The 14,953-nt window shown below is 32.7% G+C and overlaps 3 protein-coding genes across 3 annotated transcripts; all 3 read right to left on the bottom strand.

The window, feature by feature from the left end:
* Window positions 1-1,301: 1,301 nt before the first annotated feature.
* On the bottom strand, window positions 1,302-2,769 carry LOC117921504 (dof zinc finger protein DOF3.1-like). The gene has a single exon (XM_034839389.1). The coding sequence runs from the start codon at window positions 2,308-2,310 to the stop codon at window positions 1,654-1,656; it is 657 nt and encodes a 218-aa protein (XP_034695280.1). The 5' UTR covers window positions 2,311-2,769; the 3' UTR covers window positions 1,302-1,653.
* On the bottom strand, window positions 2,342-10,710 carry LOC117921506. Its single transcript, XM_034839392.1, has 3 exons — window positions 10,489-10,710; window positions 10,266-10,386; window positions 2,342-2,938 (listed from the first exon to the last, which is right to left on the bottom strand). Exons 1-3 carry the CDS (start codon window positions 10,551-10,553, stop codon window positions 2,822-2,824), a joined length of 303 nt encoding a protein of 100 aa, XP_034695283.1. The 5' UTR covers window positions 10,554-10,710; the 3' UTR covers window positions 2,342-2,821.
* Window positions 10,711-10,839: 129 nt separating this feature from the next.
* Window positions 10,840-14,553, bottom strand: LOC117921505. The gene is made up of 3 exons (XM_034839391.1): window positions 14,474-14,553; window positions 12,944-13,142; window positions 10,840-11,241 (listed from the first exon to the last, which is right to left on the bottom strand). Exons 2-3 carry the CDS (start codon window positions 13,123-13,125, stop codon window positions 11,055-11,057), a joined length of 369 nt encoding a protein of 122 aa, XP_034695282.1. The 5' UTR covers window positions 13,126-13,142; window positions 14,474-14,553; the 3' UTR covers window positions 10,840-11,054.
* Window positions 14,554-14,953: the final 400 nt, after the last annotated feature.

Raw genomic sequence — 14,953 nt, 5'->3', positions numbered from 1 at the left:
TTTAACACATTAAGATTGATTCCCACAACCTACCAATTCAACTCCATTCTAGCAAACATATCCTTAATTCAATCCAAATTTTCAACCCTAAGGTCCACTAGGGTTGAATGTCTTAATAGGTTTGGATTTTAAATCAAAATTGATGTAAAAATAAAGAAAACATTTTTGAAAAGCAATTTTTAAAAATCATTGTTTTTAAGAACAAAAATTTATTAGAAAATTCAAATAAGAAAAACAATTTTTTTTGACTTATTTTTCATGAAGTTGCAGTATACTCATGTATTATTCTTCATGGCAGAACATTCTAAAAAAAACCCACTTAAAATCATGTAACCTTCCTTCATTTTCTCAACAACCAAACACCATTGGGATATGGTCAACACCATGAAAAATGGCGATGCCTTCCACCACCCTAAAGAAGCAACATGCAAATGTGCCAACATGAACATGAAAGACCAACTCAATTATTTTATCAATAGATTGAGTATAACCCATGCAAAGGTCCACCCAAAAATTGCATGGATGCACCATTTGGCTGCAGAGAAAAAAGGTCAAAAATAAATTCTAAACAAGTATGTGAATCTTGGCAACCAAACAGATGAAAGAAAAGCATTGCAATAATAAAGAATAATATCCAAAAGGAAGGTGAAGTAGAACCTTGTCTAGCCCTTTTAAGACAATGTGGAACAATGGAACTTGAACTATATCGACTTTGGATTTCCAATATCTTCCCCCCACTCCACCAAAATTATCATTTTCATAAACAACAAAATCTCAATCCCCTCTACTTAGAATTGAGCCTTCCACAAACCCTCTCCAACCCTTTACCAATTGAGTTTAGAATCGATGGTATATTAACAAATCCTCTCCAACCTTTTACCACTTGAGTCAAGTATCGAGGGCTTTAGAAAATACTAATACTATAAATACAACTCTAATGCCTTTGCTTTTTAATTAATTTATTTATTTTTAATTTTTTTTTATAATATGAGGAACTTTTCATGTCCAAGACCTTCGAATTATGCATGAAAATCCAAACCTCGGGGTGTTGATCGCGCCCACGATAATTTTCACAAATAAAAAATTATATTACTATAATGTTACTTTTAGTGACTTAGATTTTTTTTTTTAAAAAAAGATATTCTCTAATGAGTAGAGTACACAGATATTTACAATATAAAGTTAGTTAACATGTCATTATATGTATGAAAAATTCTTAAAAAATGAATGATTTTTCCTACATACATTGAAAAACATATATAAGATAGAGATTAATAATTGAATTAAAAAAAAAAAGGGTCTGAGTTTGAAATGGTAAGGATAGTCTTTATAATAACAAAGTCATCTCTCTACATGCCAAAAGAACAAAAAGAAAATATTTTCATAACATTAGTGAAAATTTTCTTTTCACACAAACAAACAAACACCACACAGAAACAAGAAAAGGAAAAAGAAAAAGGATGATCTAATGGCCTTGTGGAAATATCACCTTATATAGAATATGGCTTCTGAGTTGTAGATGATGATGATGATGATCCTCTCTACTCTTACTCTTCTTCTTCTTCTTCGCCATGGGTTCTTAGTTTCAAACTCTTCTTCATTCTCATCATCTCCCCCACCATTGAACAAAAAAAAAAAGAGAGAGTTCTCTCTCTACTGGAAGGTTGAACCAGGTGTGTAAATGGCGAGATCAGGCCAGCCATTGCCGCCATTCCAACAGTTTGAATCTCCAGTTTGGATACCCAAAAAGCTCTCTGAATTGCCGTTGCTCTGCAACTCCATTGCCGGAGTTCGACCCGAGTCCGAATTCGAATTCGGCGTCTCTGAAAATGCACTCAACGGCACCCCACGAACCGACCCGGTCGGATTCAGACTCTCCAACAAGCTTCCGAATTGGCCGTTCGAGGCCAGGAGAGAGCTGAAACTTCCGCTGATGTCGAGCATTCTTCGGTCCTGGTCCGCCGCCGTAACGTAGATTCCGGAGGGCTCGGACTTCTGAGCAGCAGCGTTTGAAGTGGACGACACCGGCGGAGAAGACACCGACGACGTAGAGGAAGAAGAAGAAGGGCGTTTGGGGTTGGAGGAGCGCTTGGTGTTCTTGCGGCTGCCGCCACCCACAGGAATGTTGCGGAGAGCGCCGCCCTTGGTCCAGTAGCGGCGGCAGTTCTTGCAGAAGTGGCGGGGCTGGGAGAGATTGTAGTTGTTGTAGTAGCAGAATTTAGTGTTGGTGGATTCACAGCGAGGGCATTTGAGGTGTTCTTGCTCTGGAAAATGGGTTTTCATAGGCTGAAACGTTGATGGGTCTTGCATTGTCACCGAATCCAAACAACCCACAAGAAAATTTTCTCGCCTTCTGCAATTTTCTCAATTGGGTTTGTCTTTGAACAAAGATTTGGAAAGAAAATCAGATGGGTTTTTAGAGATCTGAACTGGGTCTTTCAGAAACTTCTTGACTTCACAAGATTTGAAGTGACCAAAATGCAAGCGAAAGGACAAAAAGTGAAAGATATTTCAAGACCCAAAAATGGATTCTTCATAGAAAAGAAAAAAGAACAAGAAAATCACCAAAAACACTCCCCACTACCCAAGAACAAAATCAATCAAAAAGGCCCTTTCCATCCCACAAAGTGGATTTCCATTTCCATAATCACCCAGATTTTCTCCCAGACTTTTCACTTCAATTCTCATGAAACCAACTCAAATTCTCAACTGGGTTTTATCCAAAACAAGAGAGAGAAACAAAAAAAAAAAAAGAGAGAGAAAACTGATTCCAAGCTCTGAAAATCTCTTACTCTGTGGGCGTGAGAGTGACGATCAGACTTCAAATAGGTGCAGAAAAACTGCTCACTTCTCTCCAAAACTGCTTTCTCTCTCTTCTGTTCTTTTTCTCACTCTCTCTACAAGTCTTCCCTGTGAGGCCCACATCTTCCACTGAATTCTGATTTTGGATAAAAAAAATTAACTTTCAATTAAAATAATAATTTAGAATAATTAGATTCTTCCTTCTTGGCTCATCTGGTAAGCACAGCCACTTAGTTTATTTATTTATCACCAGCTTTATATATATTCTTAATGAACACATAGAGGACAAATGTCAACTAATATGTATATATTTTTTTTAAAAGAAAAGAAAAAACAAATCTTACCAACATATGACTAGCTTAGAATAAAGATTTAAGCATATCATTAATCTAAAATTAAAAAATAAAGATTTATATTTATATTAAATTTTAAGGGTTTGGGAAATTTTTACGTTATAGTTTTTCTTTATATTTTATTGATATTCGATAATTTTTCTTCACAAATATTATCTTCGACATTCAAATAACTCGCTCTTTGACACCAATGAATAAGAGCTAATTGTTGGGCATGACTTGATAAAATGAATCTATAAGAGAAGGTTCTGGAATTGGGTTCGGATTTACTCAACCATCGAGTTCAATCAAATGATATAACGAGTTTAAGGACAGTTTAAAAGGAATGAAAAAATATAGGTTTAATAGTCAATGCAAATGTAACGACCCGCACCCAACCATGTAGATATTGTCCGCTTTGGGCCCAAGAGGGGCCCTCAAAGCTTTAAAACGCGTTTACTTGGTTAAGAGGAGTCTCTACATATATAGCGCCAGGAACTTGCTCCCCTATCCGATGTGGGATATCACAAATACCCCCCATGCAGACACAACGTCCTCGTTGTGTCCCATGAGATTGCGGGGCCAAACAGACAAACACCCCTTACGGAGCCAAACAAACCCCCACACCAGGGTCGGGGATCGGCTCTGATACCATTTGTAACGACCCGCACCCAACCATGTAGATATTGTCCGCTTTGGGCCCAAGAGGGGCCCTCACGGCTTTAAAGCAAGTTCCTGGCGCTATATATGTAGAGACTCCTCTTAACCAAGTAGACGCGTTTTAAAGCCGTGAGAGCCCCTCTTGGGCCCAAAGCGGACAATATCTACATGGTTGGGTGCGAGTCGTTACACATTTTATGTCAGGTTTTGTAAATTTTTTTTCTACAATATGTTATTTCCAAATTAAAATTAAAATGATTTTGATTAAAAAAGAAAAAAACACTTTAGTGGATGATATTCTAAACCTAGAACTTGGTCTAATAATAAATGGCATTTAACACGTTTGTTATAATGTTCTTGTCACATGTGATTAATGAACGCCTTCATCACATATTTTATTAAAAAAATTAAAATTAAAATATTAAAAAATAAATTATCTAATTAAAAAATTGAACTCTAACCGGCTAAGCTTGAAGCTTGGAAGCCGAATGAGTGAAACTAAAGTGATAGTGTAATAGTGATTAAGTCCTTAATCAAGCACATTAAGCCGAGCCGAGAAACGGCGGGGAGGAGCCCAGCCGGGAGCGAAGCTTGCGTGCAAATGAAGCAAGTTTCGGCAGAGGGGCATCATTTAGATTCCAGCAGAGAATCCGGACCGTCCGTTTGGGGAGTGGAGGAGGGAGAACCGTCCAAGTGTGCGAGGGCAGAGGAATCGTAGCGTTGGGTTGCCGTCAACCCTGCAGCCACCATCACAATTTACACGTGGCGACACCCCATGAGTAGTGTGGGCTATACGTCGTTTTGCTAGCGTGACAGCAAAATTCCTACTCCGTACGTGACAGCAAACAAATTTGTGACGTGGCATCCCTTCCCCCACCCCCGCGGAATACATACTATTGCTCCTTGGATACCTGCCATGCATGATACCAAATAGAGGCATGGTCCCACATGGGTCCCACCACTTCCCTAAAGGACAAGTGTGATTAACGGCTCTGATCATGCAGTTTCATCGAAAGTCAGTCTTCGATTTGGCGACCCACCGACTTTGACTTCAATGATACCCTTCACTAATACCATCCAAATTCATGGTCTTGGCTTCACACTAAGTTCATTTCCCATGAGGTTCAACCATTCCGAGCCCTTAATGCTATGTTTGGTTCCGAAAATTTGAAGGAAAATGCAAGAAAAAGAAAATATAAAGGAAAAGTAGAAGGAAAGAAAAAATGAAAAAAAATAAAAAATAAATTAAAAATTAATAATTTTTTATTTTTTTACTTCAAACTTATTTTATTTATTTTAACTCATCAATATAAAATTAAATAATTTAAAAATATATAAAATTTTAATTATAATTGATTTTCTTTAATATTTTTTATAGTATAATTAAACATGAAAAAATCATTTTTCTTTGTATTTTTTTTTCCTTAGTATTTTTTAGGGACCAAACATACCCTAAGAGTCTATATGAGACCCAAACGTCAGGGTGGGGGTAATACCCTCAAACGGGGTAAAATGTCTCATGAGCTTAAGTGCATGTTTAAAAAAGGTTTTCAAAAATAGTTATTTTTCTTTGAATAAAAAATAAAACAACAAATTTAACAAATAGAAATTATTTTTTGTTTTTTAAAAATAAAAATACAATCTTTTAAGAAAATATCTTTTAATTATTTTCTAAAAATTATTTAAAAAATAATTATATAAGCATGTAGAATAATAAAAAATAAAGTATTAGATATAAAAATTATTTTTAAAATATATTTAAAAATACTAAAAATAGATTAAAATGTTTTAAGTCTATTTGGTAACTATTTTAAAAAACAATTTTAAAAAATAATTTTTAAAAGTATTATTTGAATTTTATAAAACAAAAGTTTATTTGAAAATCTAAATTGTTTTCAACTTAATTTTAATATTTTTAAATATATTTTAAAAATAATTTTTACATTTAGAGTTTTATTTTAATTATTCTATATTTATATAATTATTTCTTAAGACAATCTTTAGAAAACAAGTGAAACATAAAACAATTAAAAGATATTGAAAATACATGGTTTTCTGTTCTTAAAACAAAATAAAAAATAATTTTTAATTATCAAATATTTGTTTTATGTTTTTTATTCTAAAAAATACAAAACTGTTTTAAAAAACAATTTTTAATCAGAACTTTTAACTTTTTAAATAAACTTTTGTATTATAAAACATTAAAGAATAGTTTTTAAAAAATTATTTTTTAAAATTGTTTTAAAAAAGTTACTCAATACGGCCTAAATTTCTTATATATGAGTAAATGAAAATAATAATAATAATAAAAACATAAACAAAGTTTAAGAATAAAACATTTTTGTTATTTCGATTAGCTTCGCCCCATTCGATCTCCATAATCGGAGCCTGGTCTTGATTGGACAATGCCCAACCAGGCTTAAAGAACCAGGGTCTGAATGACTTACAAAAGGCGTTTAAGCCTTGTAGAAGAAGAGCTAACTTGTTCGTTCCCACTTGAAGAGCTACTTTTAGCTCACCCACTTCATTCCCTAAGGTTATGTTTGTTCTCGGAAAGTACAAAGGAAAGAAAAAAAATGTTAAAAAAATAATTTTCTTTTGTTTGATTGTCCTATAAAATATTTTAAAGAAAATTAAATATAATTAAAATTAGTTAGAAACTTGTGTATTTTAAAATTATTTAATCTTTATATTGATGAGTTAAAATAAATAAAATAAGTTTGAAATAGTAATTAAAATAATTTATCATCTTTAATTCTATTTTTTTATTTTCATTCACTTTTTCTTTCCTTTTACTTTTCTTCTCTATTTTATTTCCTTTGCATTTTCCCTCAAATTTTCCGAGAACCAAACATAGTTTAAGAAAAAAGATCATTCAGACGAACTAGGAAATCTTTGTTGTTGCAAAATATTAAACCTTAAAATACATGGTAACTTCGGTTAAGAAAAATCAAACATAGGTTTATCATGGTCAAGACAAATTATAGATAGCTTTACCTCAATTTTATAATATTTATGATATTTTCCTCAGGGACTAGCGTATGGGCATTATTAATGTGAGTCTAAAATTATTATTTTTATTTAAATTCTAACTTAAAATGATGATTATATTGATTCATGAATCAAATTAATTATATAAAAAAATATTTAAGAAAATTAAAACAATTGATTTTAACTTTATTGCTTCAAATCTTGGGGTTGCACAATCTTGATATTAGAATCAAGAGTGAATAAGGGTTTTTAATTGTGTTAATTTCACTCATTTCACCCGCGGTTTGAGTTAAATACATGTAATTACTATTAGTTTAAAATTTCATTAAATATCAAATCCGATATTTAGACAGATTTGGACAATCATTTTTAATATTTTAGGTTGAATTTGAGTTATGTTTTTTTTTTTTTTTTTTTCAATTTGAGCTCAATTTAATTTGACTTGATTCCAAGTTTAGAGAACTTGAACTTAACTTCAACTCAATTTAAAGTTTTCATAATATTTATTATTTTATACAATAACAATTTTTTTAGATTTTTAAGAAAAATATCAAATTATATTATATAATATGCTTTTTCATTTTTTAGAAAGATTATAAATTTATTTTTAATTTTTTATTGCTATCTTGAAATTTTATTCTATTTACTATTTAAATTTTCATATTAATATATATATAAAAAGTTTTTTTTTTTTTTTAAACAAAATTTATAGAAGCATTTTAAATTATCTAACTTGATCAATTTGACCAACTTGAATTTAACCCGATTTACCCGAAAAGCTTAGAAAAATTAAGTTGTGTTGGACTTGACTTGAGTACCTTGGGTTTAGAGTTGAATTGAATGGGATTTGAGTTGAGCTTGAGTTAACTATCAACCCGCTCAAGTTGCAGTTCTAATAACAAATAAAAATGATTGAAAAGATGTTTGATGAAATTTCAAATTTATGATGATTAGGTGTATTTAATTCGAAATTGCTTCCCAATTTGGAATTGAGCTTTAGAATTTGTCTTGCTTAAATATTTTCTTCTTTCCTTAACTTAATTTGACTACCAACTTACTTCTTTTATGGTTGAACATTCTTTTGTAGCAACTTGCTTTGCCATTCCCCTTTAAGTATGCCACAGTTTCCTTGCTTTTATCTCGATTCTTCTCATCCTTTCACAAGTCTTGTACCTTCCTTTCAAGTCTTCACAATTCTTCACAACTAGGGTGCAAATGAACCCATCGGCCTTTGGGTATTTTGGTTGCAAGGAAGTACTAAAAATAGAAAAAATACAAAAAATAAAATAAAATATTTTTTAATATATAAAAGTTTAAATATAGTTAAAATTAATTAAAAAATATATACTAATTATTGAATTTTTACATGCAAACAAATACAATAATTTTTTTAAAAAACTTATAAAAACAAAATTCATTAACTTTAAATCTAATTTTTACTTAATTTTTTCTCAAAACCTCATAAATCTAACAATCTATCGATGGAAGGACAACTCATGTTAATGGATCGTGTTTATATTATGTCAAAACCTAGATTTTCAATCAAATAAATCAATTAAAATATGACATAAATAACAATCAAGTTAAAAATAAAAATTTAAATATAGCGTATTAAGTAAGTTACATATTATGTAACTGGTTAATTTTTTTAAAATTAAATTTTTAATGAGTCAGAAAATAGGATGAGTAAGGTATGGTTATCATCAGATGAATGATTACTACATAAAGAAATTCACGTTGTAGGATTGACTAAAAATAACTTATTTATGAAGGAGTTGTGCAATAGAAAACAAAGTAAATAATTGGATTGAAACCCACCTTCTAGCTTAATCATATGAAACCCTAAAAGCCTTTGTCAATGGGGGAATGGATGATGATGAGGAGTGGGGACAGAGGAGGTCTGAGATGTCGTGTCAATGTCCTTTACTCCATAGCCCGTAAGCCCCGCGTGCAATGCGGGGTTCAGATGGGCGTGCTCTTCCTTCATCCTTCTCACTAGTCACTGCCACTCTCTCATCCCCCTTTTCACTCTCACCACCTCCCCTCAGGTGTTGGATAAGGTAGGTAGGACACTCATGCTTTCCCTCGTTATGATTCATGATTTCGGTTTCAGGTTGGGATTTCATCACTTGTTCCTAAAGGTATATATATATGTGGATGCACTGAAATGTTGTAATTATATTTTTTACTTTCAATGGGAATGATGATACGCAGTACACACAGCGTACCTTCTAATTAAATTGAGAATATGGTGTGTTATATGAATGTGAGTACTCCTTAAATATCTTCCGACAAGTATCTCGTGGTCTCTTTCATCATAATTTTCAAAGGGGGGTCAAGTGATGTCTCTCAAGGCATTGGGTCTCTTTCTTCACAATTTTCATAGGGTCAAGTGTAGTGCCTCTCCGAGCTCATAAGTTTGCGGGTCTCTTAAGCCATAGGGGTGTGGCTCGGTTCAAAATCATGGGTTCAAGTGAGGGTCGGTTTTTGTCTTGGGAAACTACATAAGATGGAAAAATAGAAGAGAACAATCCAACAATCATTTAGATACAACTTTTTGAAGTGGGTGTAGGTGTGTATAAGATATTATTCTTTGTCCATCTTTGATTTTATTGATTGGTTGATCTTTGTGGCCACACCCCCTTTCTTTTTATGATCCTTAACTATGTTCCGCCCATTGGCGCACATGCATCTGTATACGTTTTGCATGCCCATTTGTTACTGGGCTTAGAAAACTATTTTCTGGTCTAAAGCTTAACCACCTCAAATTTAAAGGCAGTGCCAACTGCCAAGATGACCCCTCCATCATAGCTGCCTTCAGAATAGTTCAATATCTGAATGAGCCCCAAATCTTATATTTTCTTAGTGAGAAGGGCCAATTTGACCCAAAGCTTTCATGTTTTTAATCACAATTTTCTGTTCTTGTCATTAGGTATGTCTTGATTGATGCAACCATACAACACCTACCAGATATTATGGACTGACCTGCCTTAAATGGTCGGTAAGAATAGGTCAATAAGGTCAGAAGAACGACCAACCTTATTTACATGCTTGGTGTGACCAATACACAGTGCCTGTTATCTACCTGAAACCCATCTACATAAAAGTCTTAAGAATTTTGGGCTGCGTTTGGTTACCGGAGAATGAATTTGAGGGAAAGTGGGAAAATAAGACAGAAATAAAATATAGAGAAAAAATAGAAGGAAAAAAGAAAAAGAAAAATCAAATATAAATTTAAAATCAATAAACTAATTTTATACGCTACTTCAAACTCATTCAATTTATTTTAACTCTAGTATAAGAGATTAAATAATTTAAAAATATACAAGTTTCTAACTAATTAAAATTAGATTTGATTTTTTTTTCTTCGTATTTTTCACAATAATACCAAACATGAGAAAATCATTTTTCTTAACATTTCTTTTATTTCCTTAATACTTGTCAGAAGCCAAACATTAAGTTCCAGTTGTGGGAATTTACCTGGCAAATTGGGCTTGATGTACGGAGAGGGATTGGTGATTGAAGAGAATCAGAAAAGCTAATGTTCTTATTCTTTACTAGCTTTATCTCCATTGGCGTCCTGATTCGATTCCTTGAGCTCCTACAAGAAGACAACAATAGACTTAGACATTTAAGGCTCGTGGGATATAAATGAGAATCATGTAGTAAACAGCTCCTGCAACAAGAGAACAATAGACCTTACTTTTGAGGCATATGGAACATATAAGAGAACAAGGCAGCAACCAGGTATTCGAGCCGAAATTCCATTTTGCATCTATAGGAGGCCCCTGTGATGTTTCCATGAGAAGATTAGTCTGCAAAAGCGTGTTTTAAAGACAAGCTTTTATACCACTAATCCGAATAATAGACAAAGTTCCCCTTTCATCTACAAGTAATCCAGAATTTATTTCCTCAGATTTTGGCTATTTCTTGCCTGCCAGAGATTGCCTGCATTGGAAGTTCAAATCTCTCTCACCACTCAAAGAAAGAAAGTCATGATTCATGAAGAATGTTTAGATGAGTAGAAGCAACATGGATAATGACCGGACTCATATTTATCAAATAAGTCAGTCCCTTCAATGAGGAAAATGAATCTTTAACAGGAAAGGCTATTATTGAACTGGAAACATTTTGCTGACTCATCAGCTTCAAATTTGTCACTAGAAACAAAATTGTGTGTAAAACCTGGATGGCGACACAAATCACCCCATAGATCAAGACTTTAGTACTGTCAGGAACTCATAGACCCTGCTCCTAAGGCAGTGGCACTCAGACATAGTATCCCGTGAATGTAAATCCTCTTCCCACAATCTCACCACCGCAGAACCAGGCATAGCACTCAAGTCCGAACAGAGCAGCAATACCAGCATCCTCTACCTTCAACTCCTGTCTATTCTTCCATAGGTTCTTGATATAACCAAGTTCCTTCCAGAATGCTTCATATCGGCCTGGAATACTGCAAATAGTGGAGCAAGTTAATGTTAGATGTTTGATTAATTCAAAATCCAGGCTTACAACATAATATGGACAATTCTTAGATGAACACTTCTAAATAAGTTCAACACACATTTCAGATGATGACATCACCATAGATTCTTGTACAGTATACCTGAAAGCCTGGTTTGCTTTTGCATAACACTAAATAAGATTGACCAAAAGGATAGAATTATGTTGATATTATCTACAGAAAAGTGGACATGGACAAAACACTTCTCACCACAATCCAGAAACATACGATTTAATTCTTAAGAGATGGTACCTATTCATCTAAACTATTCAAAAAATTAGAGTCCTAGATCTTATTTTAAACACGTCGTCACGCCTATGAATCTTAATCTTTCAACTTTTCCCAGATCTGATGCCCACTACCCATGATAGATTTCAACAGTATTCATTAAGAGATGGTAGAATCAAATGTCATGAAGCAACAATATATATGGCCACAATATACATTTAAGGGTCTAAAATAAAGATATATAGTATATTATTGAAAAATTGTCAATAATTTCAGTATGAAAATGAAGGCACTATTGATCATATAGCACGATCAGCCTCACATGTTAGGGGGCAGCCTTTCATAAAAAAGAATCAAAGAAAAATCTGAGATAATGGATAACAAATATGGTTGCTTTTTAGGTATATCAGGGCCATCATTTCCATTATCCCCTTGATCCTACTTTCACTAAGTCACATTACATATATTGTTCTTGACATGTTATCCCAAAATATTTTGATTTTTTTGAGCATTTAAATTTTTTTTTTACTCTTAACATAGAGTTTACACAACTAGTTGGAAACTAAAATATATTGTTAGAAAACAACCCAAAGTCATTTATCTGTAATCTCATCATTCTCAGTTCTATCATACAGATCCTTGATCATGTCATTTGAAATAAGGCCCATTATGAATGTCCAAAACCACATCCCATATCTAGTTGATACCCCATTCTTTTCTAGAATGCGCAACATCATCTCTTACACCACATCATAAATATGCACCACTCTGAAGAACTCTTCCCATCAAGCACCTATGAATGAAATAGATCTTTTCCCAATGAAAAGAAACCAAAGTGATTTTCTAATACTCTCTTCCCATGTTTTTAGGTTTCTCCTGACACTTCCTCCCAAGCTTCAATAGTATGACTCTCTTCAATGACCCAATTCTAGATTATGGATAATTTGCCTTCAAATGCTATGAAAACAAAATGGAATCATTTAATTTCTCTTAGAGACCAAAATGCACCAGGACATGAACAAAGTCAGCCCCACTAAATATTCCTACACTCACCCAGGAAATCATATTCAAAATCATAATCTTATATTTCAAGATTCAGATAAAAATGCAGCAGACTCTAAATCATAAGCTATTAGAAAGAATCATATAGTCAGGAAAATCTAGCTATATGGGCTCTGGGCATTTCTTTTTATGATTTTCATAGATGGTTTGCATTCAAACTCTCTTTTTATTTTTCCTTCTCCTTAAGTGTGGCTAGCTTTGAATATTTCCTATATACCTGAGTATGCCCTGTATTTTTTGTTGATGAGGTTTTACGATTCATTCAATAACAATGCAGTAGCACGCTTATTCAAATTAGTAGCACCCAGCCAAATTAGTAAAGGTAAATTGCAAATGAATAAGGATTCCACAAGAGAAGAACCTGGCCAGACGAGTAGCAAATAACTGCTTTGCCAATAGGTCACATTTTTGAATGGTGGGTGGGTCCTGGATGTACTGCTTATTCTCCTCCAACAGCTCCTTGTAGTAGGAGTTTGCATGCTTGGCCACCAACTGTGAAGCTTTACAAGCCTTTGTTTGCAACTGAACTAACTTTGATGCCATGACTGCTTAAACTAAACCTGGCAGTGCAATAATCAAAACATTTAATTTTCAAAACACTTGTTTAGCAAAATCGGCTCAGCTGTCAAAGGCAATATTCTTCACTGACACAATTCAGAGAAATGCAAATAGTTCCATGACATGGACCATTGGCCCCATATAAGACACAAAGAATGAATTCACAATCATTAACATTATTCTGATGGGAAGGTCTTCAACCATTTCAAAAATGTTTAGCAAGTCAATATCTAATCCAATAGGGATGTAAGCAAACCGAAAAAACCGACAAATCGATCCAAACCAACCAAAACCGATCATATTGGTTCAACTTTCAATAATAAAAAAGGTCGGTTCAGTTTGAGAAGTTTGAAAACCGACTATATTGATTTAATTTATTTTTTACTCAAAAATGAACCGAAGAGACTTTAATTTACACCCCTATAATTCAGATTGTTCACAGAAACACTGATTAGTAGTTCAGAAATGTAGGTTAAGAAAAATGAAATTGAACTATTCTATCTTTTAATTATCGTTTTTAGCACCCAACTAAAGACACAGCCAAAAGAATAAGAAGGAATTAAAAAAAAAATGAAAAATAAAAAATAAAAGAAGATATCAACTAGCGTGCTTGAAGTCCTCGGGAACCAAAGGACAGAAAATTTTGCCGCCTTTTGTTTTCCTTCACTTACTCAGCCCAATATGGCTTTTATGTAAAGGTTTTAGATGAGTCATTGCAACGAAGTTTTCTTCTTAGAATTGAAATAATTTCTCAGCAGATAATCAAACATAAACCAGAAAAATATACTAGGAAATCCAGACATCAAGAGATTTAATCATTTTCAACTACTAAGGACATGCTTGGGCGTCACATTGAAATTGAATTGCCTCATTGAATTCTAACATATGAACTGAATTGCCCTATTGTATTTTATGTACATCATTCTATGCAAAAACCTATTCATTTAGGAGAACTCTACGGTTACAAGTCCTACCCCGATTCAGATCCCTATATCACACGATAACATAACTCCAAGCCATTTTCAATCAGTCCACAACAGTGAGATCACCAAAATCAGAAACAATAACAAATTTCAGTTCCGTTTCCTTCCATTTTCCCAGCCACCAAACGGAGCGTGTCAACCGCCAACCAAAACGACACGTAAGAAAAATAATCACAGATCGGTGACAGAAGAACCAAAACCTAACAATGCCACGTTTGGCAGCTGGGAAATCGTTGGAAAATAAAGAAAATTTCTCGGCAACCAAACGGAATATAGAAATAAAATTTAATAAAATATCATCCAGAAGAAAATGAACACGAAAATGCAAAAGAGAAAACGAAGACACAGACCTTACAGAGAGCTTCAGTGATCTGCAACCATCAAGAACGAAGATCTTGACTTGTATTTCAAGCTTTGTAGGGTAATCTAGTCATTTCACCTTTTTTATTTTCTTCATTGGACATCAAAATTTATATAATTAATTAAATTATATTAAATTAATTTATTCTTTTTATTTCTTTATTTTAAACAATTTCATTATTAATTAAAATCTTGAATTTTGAAAAAAAAAAGAAATTAAATATTAAAAAAATTAAAGTATATAAAAAATCATTTATATATAATAAAATTATATCATTAATTAAAATAATTATTTTGTTTATAATGAAATTATATCATTTTAAAGTCATAATTTCTCATTTCATAGAGACTATTTAGAAAGTAAATAATTTTTCAATTTAATTTAATATTTTTATTTATCATAAAATTTTCCCTTTAAATGATATATTTAGTGCAAATTTAGATTTATTTTTATTTTTTATTTTTAAACA

This window comes from Vitis riparia, chromosome 9 (assembly GCF_004353265.1).
Source record: "Vitis riparia cultivar Riparia Gloire de Montpellier isolate 1030 chromosome 9, EGFV_Vit.rip_1.0, whole genome shotgun sequence".
Classification (NCBI taxonomy): domain Eukaryota; kingdom Viridiplantae; phylum Streptophyta; class Magnoliopsida; order Vitales; family Vitaceae; genus Vitis; species Vitis riparia.
The sequence above is the reverse complement of the archived record's forward strand: the minus strand, read 5'-3'. Positions and strand labels throughout refer to the sequence as shown.